This window comes from Salmo salar, chromosome 01 (assembly GCF_965601325.2).
Source record: "Salmo salar chromosome 01, fSalSal1, whole genome shotgun sequence".
Lineage (NCBI taxonomy): Eukaryota > Metazoa > Chordata > Actinopteri > Salmoniformes > Salmonidae > Salmo > Salmo salar.
This window is the reverse complement of record NC_138291.1, coordinates 77341319-77357676: the sequence shown is the minus strand read 5'-3', so window position 1 is coordinate 77357676 and position 16358 is coordinate 77341319. Positions and strand designations below refer to the sequence as shown.

General features: G+C 46.8%; 1 protein-coding gene across 1 annotated transcript in view; it reads right to left on the bottom strand.

Annotated features, from left to right (window-relative positions):
- Positions 1 to 16358, bottom strand: part of LOC106613076 (transmembrane protein 150A) — a 95315-nt gene that overhangs the window by 22730 nt on the left and 56227 nt on the right. Inside the window, exon 6 of the mRNA XM_014214973.3 lies at positions 2360 to 2487. Within this exon, the coding sequence (XP_014070448.1) occupies positions 2360 to 2487 (128 nt within the window). The remainder of the gene's footprint in view (positions 1 to 2359; positions 2488 to 16358) is intronic.

The window sequence follows — 16358 nt, the reverse complement described above, 5'->3', positions numbered from 1 at the left end:
AGCATGGCAACGACGGAAGCACGAGAGGAAGCCCCAAAAACATTTTAGGGGGGGGCACACGGGGAGATTGGCAAGGTCAGGGTGGAGACCTGAGCCAACTCCCCGTGCTTACCGTGGGGAGCGAGTGACTGAGCAAGCACCGTGTTATGCGGTGATGCGCACGGTGTCGCCAGTGCGCATTCACAGCTCGGTGCGCTCTGTGTCAGCGCCCCGCATTTGCAGGGCTAGAGTTAGCATTCAGCCAGGAAGGGTGGTGCCAGCTCAGCGCTCCTGGTCTCCAGTTCGCCTCCTCGGTCCAGGATATCCTGCGCCGGCTCCACGCACTGTGTCGCCAGTGCGCATTCACAGCCCAGTGCTTCCTGTGCCAGCGCCCCGCATTTGCCGGGCGAAAGTAAGCATCCAGCCAGGACGGGTTGTGCCAGCTCTACGCTCGAGACCTCCAGTGTGCCTCCACGGCCCAGTATATCCTGTGCCTGCTCCACGCACCGGGCCTCCACTGAGTCTCGCCAGTCTGGTACGCCCTGTACCTGCTCCTCGCACTCGCCATGAGGTGCGTGTTACCAGTCTGGCGCCACCTGTGCCAGCCCCACGCATCAGGCCTCCAGTGTGCCTTCCCAGTCCAGAGCTTCCGGCGACAGTTCCCAGTCCAGAGCTTCCGGCGACAGTTCCCAGTCCAGAGCTTCCGGCGACGTCCCCCAGTCCGGAGCCTCCAGCGAAGTTCCCCAGTCCGGTGAGACCTGTTCCGGCTCCACGTAAGAAGCCTCCAGTGATGATCCATGGCCCGGAGCCTCCAGTGATGATCCATGGCCCGGAGCCTGTAGTGATGATCCATGGCACGAAGCCTCCAGTGATAATCAATGGCCCGGAGCCTCCAGTGATAATCCATGGCAAGAAGCCTGTAGGGATGATCCTTGCCCCGGAGCCTGTAGGGATGATCCATGGCACGAAGCCTCCAGTGATAATCCATGGCGCGGAGCCTGCAGTGATGATCCATGGCATGGAGCCCGCAGCGACGGCCTACAGTCCGGAACCTCCCGAGACGACCTACAGTCCGGAACCTCCAGCGACGGTCCCCAGTCCGGAACCTTCAGCGACGGTCTGCAGCGGCGGCCTGCAGCCCAGGGCCTCCAGCGGCGGCCTGCAGCCCAGGGCCTCCAGCGGCGGCCTGCAGCACAGGGCCTCCAGCGGCGGCCTGCAGCACAGAGCCTCCAGCGGCGGCCTGCAGCACAGAGCCTCCGGTGATGATCTACGGTCTGGTTTCTCCGACAACGATCCACGGTCCGGTGGCACAAAAGAGGGACCGGAGCCGCCACCATGGGTAGATGCCCACCCGGACCCTCCCATATAGGCTCAGGTTTGCGGCCGGGAGTCCGCACCTTTTGGGGGGGGGGGGGGGGGTACTGTCACGCCCTGACCTGAGAGAGACGTTTTATTTCTCTATTTTGTTAGGTCAGGGTGTGGGGTGGGCATTCTATGTGTTGTATTTCTTTGTTTTGGCTGAGTATGGTTTCCAATCAGAGGCAGCTGTCTATCGTTGTCTCTGATTGGGAATCATACTTAGGCAGCCCTTTTTCCCTCCTTCAGTGTGGGATCTTGTTTTTGTACAGCTCAGTATAGCCTGCAGAACGTGACATTCTTTTTCCGTTGTTTGTTATTTTTGATTTAGTGTTCTGTGTTATAATAAATACTGAACATGATCACTTACCACGCTGCACCTTGGTCTCCTTCACCTTACGAAAACCGTCACATTTCTCCTATCACATCCATTAAACTCTGTAACTGTTTTTAAGTCACCATTGGCCTCATGTTGAAATCCCTGAGCAGTTTCCTTCCTCTCCGGCAACTGCGTTAGGAAGGATGCCTGTATTGACTGGGTGTATTGATACACCATCCAAAGTGTAATTAATAACTTCGTCATGCTGAAAGGATATTCAATGTCTGCTTTTTTTTTTTTTTTTACCTACTTATAGCTGCCCTTCTTTGTGAGGCATTGGAAAACCTCCCTGGTCTTTGTGGTTGAATCTGTGTTTGAAATTCACTGCTCAACTGAGGGACCTTACAGGTAATTGCATGTGTGGGGTACAGGGATGAGATAGTCATTCATGTTAAACACTATTATTGCACACAGAGTGAGTCAACGCAACTTATTATGGGACTTGTTAAGCACATTTTCACTCCTGAACTTATTTAGGCTTGCCATAGCATAGGGGTTGACTACTTATTGACTCAAGACATTTCAGCTTTTCATTTAAATTGTATTTATTTTTTTAATCGAAAAATATAATTCCACTTTGACATTATGTGGTAAATGTGGAAAAAGGCAAGGGGTGTGAATACTTTCTGAAGGAACTGTACGTACCTGGAAGTTGCCGACCATGATGAGTCCTGCAGCACAGATCCAGCCAGTGGAAAGGCCCGCTGTGTTCAACACACAGTTCTGATGCTTCTCTATCACATGGGCATAACGCAGGAGGACTATCACCATCACTATGGAGAGAGAGAGACAGAGAGAGAAATATAATTGTATTAATTGTGCAGACAATAAAATAAACACACACTATGGGACAGAAGGAGGGGGAGAAAAAGTTCAACTCTGACAGTAAACATGAGCCTAGGGGCAGTGACGTTGTGAATGAACAGCAAAAGCAACAACAAAAGCAGCTAGCTAGAGTTCCCCTGCAGCGGGGCATTAAGCTGAAGAGACACAGACAGTGGTGAGAAGAAAATAAATGGTTTCATTGTGTGTGTGTGTGTGTGTGTGTGTGTGTGTGTGTGTGTGTGTGTGTGTGTGTGTGTGTGTGTGTGTGTGTGTGTGTGTGTATGCGTGTGTGTGTGTGTGTGTATGCGTGTGTGTGTTTAGCGTACCCAAGCATGGAAAACTCACTCCCTTGTCTCCAGGGCTAGTAGGAATAGGAAATGATCCCTCTGTCTTGGTGTTCTGGTTTTGCTTTAACATAGTGAATCACTTTGAGAGAAGGAGGAAGAGAGCTAATTGGCGTTTACTGCATTGGATTATAGTGTCTGTCTTTATGTTGCATGTCAGAATGGCTGGCTGTCTAGCCAACTGTCCTGGTCAATAGGGTTCGGCTGATTCTGAATAAGAACAGTTTCAGTATTGAAGCCTTCAATAATAACAATATATTTAATGTGTATAGCGCTTTTCATTACAACAAGAATCTCAAAGACGCTCTTAAAACAACGAAACATTTCAGTTAGCCTATTGACAACTCTGGGTGAAAGATCTTGTACGGTCATCCACAGAGGCAGGTGGAAGTCTAACAGGTGTTAGGGTTGAACTGGCTATTTGTTTGCATAACTTATATAATATACTGGGGAAGCTATGCTACAATATTAAGTATATAAACTACGGATAAATCAACTGCTGAAGACAGGAAGAGCGACACCCGGCGACAGGAAGTGCGTCACTAGGCTGGGACCTGCCTGCACGCCGACGTTAGGAGGAGCAAGTTTAAACCACGCTCCTCCTCCCTCTGACAGGCCAGCATTGAGCGGGAACTATCTCTGTCAGAGTATAAAAGAGAGAACAATAGAATGTGACGCCCTCTTCTCTGTTTGCCCTGCGAGGTATAACAGAGAGACCGTATACGAACGACATATTTACCATACACGTGTTTGCATTAATTAAAGTACAGCTAAATCAGAAGTTACTATGTGCTGACTATTTTGTTCTGATACCAGAAACGAACAGGAAGCAACTTTAACACAGGTCACATTCTGTGTCCGATCCCGTGTCCGATCCACTCTCATGCGCACCTTCCTATGGCTGTTGCGGTGACCGTATTACCGCCATGACCGCAGTAAAATTCCATGTAACCGCTGAGTCACGGTAATCTCCTTTTATGCACTCTGGACATGCTTTGGTAGTTGCCAAATTGCTAACGACCATAAGGTCCTAATGGCCTGGTACTCAGGGCTCTACTGTCCCTTTAATCACTCTGACATCATGCAAATGCCTCAAAAATCACACCAAACACTTATCATCAAAACAGTATGTGCTTTTAAAACGCACGTCACTGTGATGATCAATTTGAAGAAAGTTCAACAGCCGGTTGAAACTAAGTGTAAAACATGGTCGTTGTGGATGTTGTTTCAAAGATTAACACAACGAATGGACAGCTTTCTAAGGTGATGATTAACTCAAAACACCCATATATACATATTATAGATTATGCAATAAACGTAATTGAAATTATGATTGTGCCGTTATACAATACGATTCTTTGGTCTGATGAAACCAAGATTGAACTCTTTGGCCTTAATGCCAAGCGTATTGTCTGGAGGAAACCTGGCACCATCCCTACGGGGAAGCATGGTGGTGGTAGCATCATGCTGTGGGGGTGTTTTTCAGCGGGAGGGACTGGGAGACAAGTCAGGATCGAGGGAAAGATGAACAGAGCAACTTGAACCTGATCGAAAATCTCTGGAGAGACCTGAAAATAGCTGTGCAGTGACGCTCCCCATCCATCCTGACAGAGCTTAAGGGTCTGCAGGGAAGAAACTTCACAAATACAGGTGTGCCAAGCTTGTAGCATCATACCCAAGAAGACTCATGGCTGTAATCGCAGCCAAAGGTGCTTCAACAAAGTACTAAGTAAAGGGTCTGAATACTTATGTAAACGTAATATTACATTGTTTTATTTTTTTTACAAAAATATTCTAAAACCCTGTTTTTGCTTTGCCATTATGGGTTATTGTGTGTAGACCGGTGAGGAAAATCCATTAATCCATTTTAGAATAAGGCCGTAACGTAACAAAATGTGGAAAAAGTCAAGGGGTCTGAATACTTTCCGAATGCACTGTACAGTAGGCCAACTCCTATTCTGTTCTTCTGAAATAGATTTTCTTCATATCATGTTTCTTTAGACCCGACTAAAATAAATCATGGATTTATTGTGATGGTGTATTGATTTATTATACTTTTTTTTAAATGTAGCGGCTTGTATGCAGCTTGTATGAGTAGAGGCCTGGAGATACTAAACGTGTTTATGTTAATTAACGGTCAATTACCGTGAGGCCAGCAGTCTTTTCTATGACAATAGCCACAAAGCTTAGGCCACATGAAGCTGCAATGAACAGGGATAGTCCACCTTGAAATAAACCATTGGGGAAAGAATTTACTGAGCATCTGCCATCTTCTACAGTCTGCAAGCCACTACCATCTCTTGTTGTTTCAAATAAAAACAGTTAGCTAGCTAGCTAAAATGTTAGTGCTTGACCCTACTGTAGGCTTTTAACGATGAAACATATTGATGTTTGATAACAAAATACATTTCCCTCTAAAATGGCTGAACCTCTCTGATAGTACATTTAGTGTTGTTTTCCAATAGCAACAATATCCTTCTGAGCATACCTGTCATCCCATAATAGATTACAATGCTGATTCAGGATGTGTACTAAAGCAATTGATGAGTAAGCACCTGCAGTGACCTCCATGTTACCATGGAAGGACATAGAATCTCTGAACAAGGTTCACTAGCTGGAAGAAAAATTAGGCTGAAACGGGAAGGGTGTTATATTTGCAATGGTGTGTCCTAATGAACACGACACTGGCCTTGCAATGGGACATGGCTGTGGACATTTCCAACCGCTAATGCCAAATTAAAGTAAATGTGCCCCCACCACAGAACAGCATGTGACTGTTCCTCACACTGGTTCTCTCTGAACTCAGGAAAGGAAGGGGGAAACTGAGCCATGGCTCAAAGCCAGACCCAGATATTTTGGCTCTGACAAAGCCTTATTTTCCACCGTAAGTCACACCACACCTCACACTTCAAATAAACACATATAGATTTGACACATAAACACACACTCACCAGGGCTGCACAATTAATCAAATCCCGATCTAAATTGCAATATTGACATGTGCAATACCCATATCGCAAGAGAATGTGATTTTCTCCTTTCTTTGGCGGTAGAGGCTATACAAACAATGTCACACCTTGATCTGTTGCACCTGTCCTTGTCTCCACCCCCTCCAGGTGTCACTTATTATCCCCAGTGTGTTTCCTGTCTCTCAATGCCAGTTCGTCTTGTTTGCCAAGTCAACCAGCATTTTTGCTTCTATTTTTTCCCAGTCTCTTTTGGTTCTAGTCCTCCTGGATTCGACCCTTGCCTGTCCTGACTCCGAACCCGCCTCCTGACCACTCTGCCTGTTCTGTCTTCAAGCCTGCCTATTGACTTGTACTGTTTGGAAACGTATCTGGTTACTGAAGCCCTGCCTGCCCTGACCTCGATACTGCCCTTCGTCTGGTACTGTTTATGAACTCTCGCCTGTCCCCAACCTACCTTTTGCCTACCCCTTGGATTAATAAATATCGGAACTCAACCATCTGCTTCCTGTGTCTGCATTTGGATCTCGCCTTGTGTCCTTACAAACAAGCCTGGTTCCCAAATTGATGAAGTATGTCGCGCAGCTGCGAGTTGAGTGGAGACGAACGGATTCAGTTCAGGCTAGCTAGTTTATGCTTGTGACTGGAAACTTTAGCGAGAATTTGAATCTTGTCTGCCGAAGTTGGGACTTGGGAGATGGTTCAAAATCACTCTTTTTGTCGGAGTAATTTTTTATTTTTTTTACAAAAATGTAGACGTTAATGCTGTAGGCCTAGTTGTACATTTTCAGTGAAAATCACTAGTTACAATAAATTTGCTTTAGTGGTCACCCTTGCCTGATATTGACTACACTAGCTTTGCCTGGCTACCCACGGTTGCAATGGTCAGTCATTGTCATAACGTTAGCTATTTGGCATGTCACGGTTACTTCCAGATGATGGCCAATACTACAAGTAATTTCTCCCTCGGCCATTGAAATAAACATTACTTTATCCTGTTAGGGCTAGGGGGCAGTATTGACACGGCTGGATAAAAAACGTACCCGATTTAATCTGGTTACTACTCCTGCCCAGTAACTAGAATATGCATATAATTATTGGCTTTGGATAGAAAACACTCCAAAGTTTCTAAAACTGTTTGAATGGTGTCTGTGAGTATAACAGAACTCAAATGGCAGGTCAAAACCTGAGAAGATTCTGTACAGGAAGTACCCTGTCTGACCATTTCTTGGCCTTCTTTGCCATCTCTATCCAAAACAAAGGATCTCTGCTGTTACGTGACACTTCCTACGGCTCACATGGTCTCTCAGAAGGCGGCAAAAAGCTGAATCGTGGCTTTGCAGGCTCTGGCTGAAAAAAAGTAGCGCGTTTGGGTAGTGGCTGGTTACAGTACTGTGAGACTCAGGCGCGTGCCCGCGTCGACCGAATGCTTTGTTTTCTTTCCTCTGTTTACCTAAACGGAGATTCCCGGTCGGAATATTATCGCTTTTTTACAAGAAAAATTGCATAAAAATGGATTTTAAACAGCGGTTGACATGCTTCGAAGTACGGTAATGGAATATTTAGAATTTTTTTGTCACGAATTGCGCCATGCTCGTGACCCTGATTTACCATTTCGGATAGTGTCTGGAACGCACGAACAAAACGCCGCTATTTGGATATAACAATGGATTATTTTGGACCAAACCAACATTTGTTATTGAAGTAGCAGTCCTGGGAGTGCATTCTGACGAAGACAACAAAGGTAATCAAACTTTTGTAATAGTAAATCTGACTTTGGTCAGGGCTAAACTTGGTGGGTGTCTAAATGGCTAGCCGATCTACTGAGATTATTGCAAAATGTGCTTTCACCGAAAAGCTATTTTAAAATCGGACACCTCAATTGCACAAAGGAGTTCTGTATCTATAATTCTTAAAATAATTGTTATGTTTTTTGTGAACGTTTATCGTGAGTAATTTAGTAAATTGTTAGTAAATTCCCCGGAAGTTTGCGGGGGGTATGCTAGTTCTGAACGTCACATGCTAATGTAAAACGCTGGTTTTTGATATAAATATGAACTTGATTGAACAAAACATGCATGCATTGTATAACATAATGTCCTAGGTATGTCATCTGATGAAGATCATCAAAGGTTAGTGCTGCATTTAGCTGTCTTCTGGGTTTTTGTGACATTATATGCTAGCTTGAAAAATGGGTGTCTGATTATTTCTGGCTGGGTACTCTGCTGACATAATCTAATGTTTTGCTTTCGTTGTAAAGCCTTTTTGAAATCGGACAGTGTGGTTAGATTAACGAGAGTCTTGTCTTTAAAATGCTGTAAAATAGTCATATGTTTGAGAAATTGAAGTAATAGCATTTCTAAGGTATTTGAAAATCGCGCCACGGGATTCAACTGGCTGTTGCGTAGGTGGGACGAATTCGTCCCGCCTAGCCCAGAGAGGTTAAATTACAAGTTTTAACTAGTGCCATGCTGCTGTTGTCAGCATAAACTAGTTAGCTGGGAAGGGCTCATCAGGACAACTGACTAAACTCACTGAACCGAATCCATTCATAATCAATTTGGGCACCAGGCATGTACATGTAGCCTCTCCCTTCTTTGACACTCCGTTAATACAACACAAACTAGACCACGTTACCTCCTCCAATGAAATGCGCTAGACTCCGTTCATTCACTCGCTACATGCACAGAGGATGCCGACCAATCACAAGCAGGCTCACTCACTCTCTCCACGCATTGCACATGCTGACCAATCACAAGCGTCCCCGCTTAAAGCGCACAGTTAGATGCTGGTGAGGAAAGAAAGGGCTTCACCTCACAGTAGTACATTTCATGTCCAAAAGTATGTGGACAACCCTTCAAATTTGTGGATTTGGCCATTTCAGCCAAACCCATTGCTGACAGGTGTATACAATCGAGCACACAGCAATTGCAATCTCCATAGAGAAACATTGGCAGTAGAATGGCCCGTACTGAAGAGCTTTCCAACAAGTTAGTTAGTCAAATTTCTGCCCTAGGAGCAACAACGGCTCAGCCGTGAAGTGGTAGGCCACACAAGCTCTGTCCTCGTAAAAATCATCTGTCCTCGGTTGCAAAACTCACTACGAGTTCCAAGCTGCCTCTGTAAGCAACATCAGCACAATAACTGTTCGTCGGGTGCTTAATGAAATGGGTTTCCATGGCCAAGCAGCCGCACACAAGCATAAGATCAACATGCGCAATATCAAGCGTCGGCTGGAGTGGTGTAAAGCTCGCCGTCATTGGACTCTGGAGCAGTGGAAACGCATTCTCTGGAGTGATGAATTACGCTTCTCCATCTGGCAGTCCGACGGACGAATCTGGGTTTGGCGGATGCCAGGAGAACACTACTTGCCCTAATGCATAGTGCCAACTGTAAAGTTTGGTGGAGGAGGAATAATGGTCTGGGGCGGTTTTTCATGGTTTGGGCTAGGCCCCTTAGTTCCAGGGAAGGGACATTTTTAACTCTACAACATACAATGACATTCTAAACGATTCTGTGCTTCCAACTGTGTGGCAACAGTTTAGGGGCCACAAAAGTTCTGAACTCATCACGAGTGGCCACAGTGACATTTTGCCATAGGGTGGAGAGAAATGTTTGCAGTTTTTAATATGATATCTGAGTGAGAGTGATTAACTAAATCAATGCAAGAAGTTGGTGGGAGCCTTCTCTTACAGCTGGGGGGAAAAAAGAGGACACTGGATGAAGCACAGGAGCTCAACCTGCCAGAGCATCTACTCATCACAGAAAGCCAATCAAGATGGGGATCCAGACAGATGATGATGGAGAGGGTGATGGAGCAGAACTTGGGCTTGGCTCAGGGCTCTGGAGACAAAAAGTAAAGGCACCTGATCCCATAATGCCAAGACATTGGGGCTCTGGAATCAGTCAGAAAGTACTTAAGCCCACTTCTGGAGTTCCCTGACACTCTGTCAGGTGAAGAGTATGTCAGTGTGTCTTACCTGAAGCCAGTTCTCCAATTGTTCAACACAACCCTGCTGGCACCAGAGGAAGACGAAGAGGAAAAATAACTCAAAGTCCATAAAGACTAAGATCTTGGACTACTTGAACAACAAGTATGAAGACCCTGGCACACAAGAGCTTATGGACAGGGAATCTTTCCTCGATCCACGGTTTATAATGGAATATGGTAGTGTGGTCAACGTCCCAAGCATAAAGGAAACAGTGACTTCAGAGATGTAGAAAACAGCACGCAAGGTGAATATGATGACCAGAGCGGGTGGGATATAAGATATTTCACACACTGTACTATGTTAAATTATTTATTTTTATGACCTAGATTAAATAGGTAAAGTGTTAAAATGTTCATGCAATTATATATGAATGATCACTGTGATTTTAGAATGATGTATTGTGGAGCCAATTGCCTTGAGACATTTACAGATCTAGGATTCTAATTTGATCACCCTGTTGCATGAGAACTTTCCTGCAATGCTGGACATGTTTAACTTGTAGTGTATTTGAGGTTTAGAAAGGCTTCTGAAGTTAGTAATTTCTACTTTGACACCCCTACAAAAATGTCCATTAATTATCCTCCACATAATAATTCACATTTCCTGTCATTGCAGAATTATTTTCCTGCTGTAGCAAACTGGCTCAAATGAAGGTCCCACATGTGTTTTATAATCTGTACTCTATTTTATGAAATAAGGCCTTCTGTGACTGTGAGGACAGAGCCAGCAGATGAAGGTCCAAGCGAGGGAGCAGATACAGGTTCACCCCCAGCAAAGGCAAAGAAGTCATTGGGCAGCTTCTTCCAAGACCAAGGACAACACCACACCCTCTAACTAACCCATCTCTACACCTACAGCAAGCCAAAGTGAAAAGCTACATGCTGGCCCCATCCACTGAAAGCGAGGAATATCCACTGGCTTGGTGGAAAGTTCACTCTCAAAGCTGGCACGAGAGTACTGTATCTATGCATTCCTGCTACCAGCTCACTGTTAGAGAGGGTATTCAGCACACAGGGCAACGTAGCCAGCTATGGTCGACATGCAGATTTACCCCGCAAAAAAACTGAAAATGCTTTCAGATAAAGCTTGAATATAACTTGGATGTTATTTATTTTAAGTCCTTTGCTTTTCTTTTTTACAGCTGTATGGTTGAAATGCTGGATTTCCTGCAAAGAACCTATAATTGCTTTAAAGTAAAGCTTTAACCATCTAAATGTAATCGAACATATCTTCTACATAATCCCTAAAAGTAATTTCTTATCATGACAGGGCCATAAACCATAACTAAACTCAGCAATAAAATAAATGTCCTCTCACTGTCAACTGCGTTAATTTTCAGCAAACTTGACATGTGTAAATATTTGTATGAACATAACAAGATTCAACAACTGAGACATAAACTGAACAAGTTTCAGACATGTGACTAACAGAAATGGAATAATGTGTCCCTGAACAAAGGGGTTGTCAAAATCAAAAGTAACAGTCAGTATCTGGTGTGGCCACCAGCTGCATTAAGTACTGCAGTGCATCTCCTCCTCATGGACTGCACCAGATTTGCCAGTTCTTGCTGTGAGTTGTTACCACACTCTTCCACCAAGGCACCTGCAAGTTCCCGGACATTTCTGGGGGGAATGGCCCTGGCCCTAGCCCTCTGATCGAACAGGTCCCAGATGTGCTCAATGGGATTGAGATCCGGGCTCTTCGCTGGCCATGGCAGAACACTGACGTTCCTGTCTTGCAGGAAATCACGCACAGAACTAGCAATATGGATGGTGGCATTGTCGTGCTGCAGGGTCATGTCAGGATGAGCCTGTAGGAAGAGTACCACATGAGGGAGGAGGATGTCTTCCCTGTAATGCACAGCGTTGAGATTGCCTGCAATGAAAACAAGCTCAGTCCGATGATGCTGTGACACACCACCCCAGACCATGACGCACCCTCCACCTCCAAATCGATCCCGCTCCAGAGTACAGGACTCGGTGTAACGCTCCTTCCTTCAACGATAAACGCGAATCCGACCATCACCCCCGGTGAGACAAAACCGCAACTCGTCAGTGAAGAGCACTTTTTGCCAGTCCTGTCTGGTCCAGCGACGGTGGGTTTGTGCCCATAGTCGACGTTGTTGCCGGTGATGTCTGGTGAGGACCTGCCTTACAACAGGCCTACAAGCCCTCAGTCTAGCCTCTCTCCGCCTATTGCGGACAGTCTGAGCACTGATGGAGGGATTGTGCGTTCCTGGTGTAACTCGGACAGTTGATGTTGCCATCCTGTACCTGTCCCGCAGGTGTGATGTTCAGATGTACCGATCCTGTGCAGGTGTTGTTACACGTGGTCTGCCACTGTGAGGACAATCAGCTGTCCGTTCTGTCTCCCTGTAGCGTTGTCTTAGGTGTCTCACAGTACGGACATTGCAATTTATTGCCCTGGCCACATCTGCAGTCCTCATGCCTCCTTGCAGCATGCTTAAGTTCACGCAGATGAGCAGGGACCCTGGACATCTTTCTTTTGGTGTTTTTCAGAGTCAGAAGAAAGGCCTCTTTAGTGTCATAAGTTTTCATAACTGTGACCTTAATTGCCTACCGTCTGTAAGCTGTTAGTGTCTTAACGACCGTTCCACAGGTGCATGTTCATCAATTGTTTATGGTTCATTGAACAAAAATGGGAAACAGTGTTTAAACCTTTAACAATGAAAATCTGCTAAGTTATTTGGATTTTTATGAATTATCTTTGAAAGACAGGGTCCTGAAAAAGGCACGTTTCTTTTTTTGCTGAGTTTAGTAATGCTGCATACTCAAAGAAAAGGTTAAAATCTCACCTTTCTGGTAAATTGCAAAGGTATAGTCACTTTCGAAGTACACAGTACAAATATGATACAAATATTAAAAAAATGTATATGCTGTATTACCTATTCAACAAAACTATATGAATAAGGCTTGAAATGACTTATATACTTTCTAAATATAGCATAATCAACTTATAAAACAACTAACTGTAAGATTTCACCCTCCTTATAACTGTAAAATACATATTTGTATGTTTAGTGTTAGAGAAAATGTGCACAGGGCTTCCTGAACTCGTTGGGAACTTGCCTTTCATCTCATATTAATTTAGTCCGTCTTTGACAAACAAAGTATTTTGTTTAAAATCTATGAATTATATTAGATTAATGGCTCGAAATCGATCTTTGAACGTGCTCCCGTGATGAAACCCCTCTCTTCCGCGGCACTACGATGTCAGCGGCTGTGATTTATCATTTTAATGTTATTTTTTTTACAGAATTTGCACAACTTTTCACAACTTTGTTACAGCTGTATTTTCCAGCTCCAGTTTAAACACATCAAAGCAAACTTTATTTGTCACATGCATTGAATACAACAAGTGTAGACTTTACCGTGAAATGCTTACTTACAAGCCCTTAACCAACAGTGCAGTTCAAGAAGAGTTAACCCTAAATGAAGCAAATGTAAGTTTGGTTATTACTTAGTGACATCATTTCAGTTATATTATTTGACACAATGTCTTTAGGGGCAATCAATAAAAAAATAAAACATGGTTGAATAGCCAGAAGCTGGTAGACTGTCACGGCTGTTGTCGGTAGAAATGGACCAATATGCAGCAGGTACGTGAATGCTCATCTTGCTTTTTAATTATCTTTCAAAACGAACACACAAAATAACAAAAACACGAACGATCAACAAAAACAGTCTGGTAAGGCACAAGGCGAAACACAGAACAATCACCCACAAATCACACATACAAACACACCCTAATATATGGAACTCTCAATCAAAGGCAGATAGACAACACCTGCCTTCAACTGAGAGTCCCAACCCCAATCAACCAAACATAGAAACACACAACCTAGACTAACCATAGAATTACTAAACATAAACCAAAACCCGGAATTACTAAATTAAACACCCTTTACACAAACACACCACCCCGAACCACAGAAAACAAATACCCCCTGCCACGCCCTGACCAAACTACAAAACAATTAACCTTATATACTGGCCAGGACGTGACAGTACCCCCCCCTTAAAGGTGCTACCCCAGAAGCACCTTAACAAAAAATAACCCCAAGCAACACCAACAAAAAGTCCCCTTTTCTAAAGGGAGGGAAGGGAGGGTGGCTGCCGTCAACGACGGCACTGTGCTACACCCCCCCTCCCCAACCCACCTATTTCTGGAGGTGGCTCTGGCTCCGGCCGTTCCAGGCTGTCGGGCCACTCTGGCTTCGCCGGGGGGCAGTCGGGGCAGTCTGGCAATTCGGGAGAGTCTGGGCAGTCTGGCAATTCGGGACAGTCTGGGCAGTCTGGCAATTCGGGACAGTCTGGGCAGTCTGGCAATTCGGGACAGTCTGGGCAGTCTGGCAATTCGGGACAGTCTGGGCAGTCTGGCCACTCCGGCAGTTCAGGGCAGTCTGGCCACTCCGGCAGTTCAGGGCAGTCTGGCCACTCCGGCAGTTCAGGGCAGTCTGGCCACTCCGGCAGTTCAGGGCAGTCTGGCCACTCCGGCAGTTCAGGGCAGTCTGGCCACTCCGGCAGTTCAGGGCAGTCTGGCCACTCCGGCAGTTCAGGGCAGTCTGGCCACTCCGGCAGTTCAGGGCAGTCTGGCCACTCCGGCAGTTCAGGGCAGTCTGGCCACTCCGGCAGTTCAGGGCAGTCTGGCCACTCCGGCAGTTCAGGGCAGTCTGGCCACTCCGGCAGTTCAGCGCAGTCTGGCCACTCCGGCAGTTCAGCGCAGTCTGGCCACTCCGGCAGTTCAGCGCAGTCTGGCCACTCCGGCAGTTCAGCGCAGTCTGGCCACTCCGGCAGTTCAGCGCAGTCTGGCCACTCCGGCAGTTCAGCGCAGTCTGGCCACTCCGGCAGTTCAGCGCAGTCTGGCCACTCCGGCAGTTCAGCGCAGTCTGGCCACTCCGGCAGTTCAGCGCAGTCTGACCACTCCGGCAGTTCAGCGCAGTCTGACCTCTCTGGCGACTGTTGACTGGCGGGCAGCTCTGACGACTGTTGACTGGCGGGCAGCTCTGACGATGACTGTTGACTGGCGGGCAGCTCTGACGATGACTGTTGACTGGCGGGCAGCTCTGACGATGACTGTTGACTGGCGGGCAGCTCTGACGATGACTGTTGACTGGCGGGCAGCTCTGACGATGACTGTTGACTGGCGGGCAGCTCTGACGATGACTGTTGACTGGCGGGCAGCTCTGACGATGACTGTTGACTGGCGGGCAGCTCTGACGATGACTGTTGACTGGCGGGCAGCTCTGACGATGACTGTTGACTGGCGGGCAGCTCTGACGATGACTGTTGACTGGCGGGCAGCTCTGATGATGACTGTTGACTGGCGGGCAGCTCTGATGAAGACTGTTGACTGGCGAGGCTGGGTTGACGCACTTGTAGCCTGGTGCGTGGTGCTGGTACTGGGATTACCAGATTATGTACACGCACCTCCAGGCTAGTGCGGGGAGCGGGAACAGGACGAGTCGGACTGGGTTGACGCACTTCCGGGTCCGCACGAGAGACAGGAGCTGGAAACCCAGGGCTATGGAGGCGCACAGCCGGTCTAGATCTTACCTCCTGCACAACCCGCCTTGGCTGGATGGAACTAGTAGCCCTGTACGAGCGGGGTGCTCGTACAGGGCAGACTGGGCTGTGCAGGGGCCTGATGGTAGCCGTGCGTAGAGCGGGAGTTGGGTAGCCTGGTCCTCGGAGGCGTACCGGCGACCAGATGCGCTGCGCAGGCATCCTCCTACCAGGCTGGATGCCCGCTCTAGCACGGCACCTGCGAGGGGCTGGAATAACGCGCACCGGACTGTGCGTGCGTATGGGTGAGATAGTGCGCTCCTCAGCGAAACATAGCGCTCTCCACCCCATACGCTCCTCCATATAACCACGAGTAGCTGGCTTCCGGCTCTTCTTACGCCTAGCCAAACTACCCGTGTGCCCCCCCCCAAAATTTTCTTGGGGGTGCCTCTCGTGCTTCTCCTTCAGCGCGTACTTGGCCTCGTACCACCGCCTCTCTGCCTTGGCTGCCTCAATTTCCTCCTGCGGGCGTCGATAATCCCCAGCCTGATGCCAGGGTCCGGCCCCGTCCAGAACTTCCTCCCAAGTCCACTTCTCCCGCCAGTCCAACTCGAACTCCGTCTGCTCCTTCCTCTGCTGCTTGGTCCTTTGGTGGTGGGTGATTCTGTCACGGCTGTTGTCGGTAGAAATGGACCAATATGCAGCAGGTACGTGAATGCTCATCTTGCTTTTTAATTATCTTTCAAAACGAACATACAAAATAACAAAAACACGAACGATCAACAAAAACAGTCTGGTAAGGCACAAGGCGAAACACAGAACAATCACCCACAAATCACACATACAAACACACCCTAATATATGGAACTCTCAATCAAAGGCAGATAGACAACACCTGCCTTCAACTGAGAGTCCCAACCCCAATCAACCAAACATAGAAACACACAACCTAGACTAACCATAGAATTACTAAACATAAACCAAAACCCGGA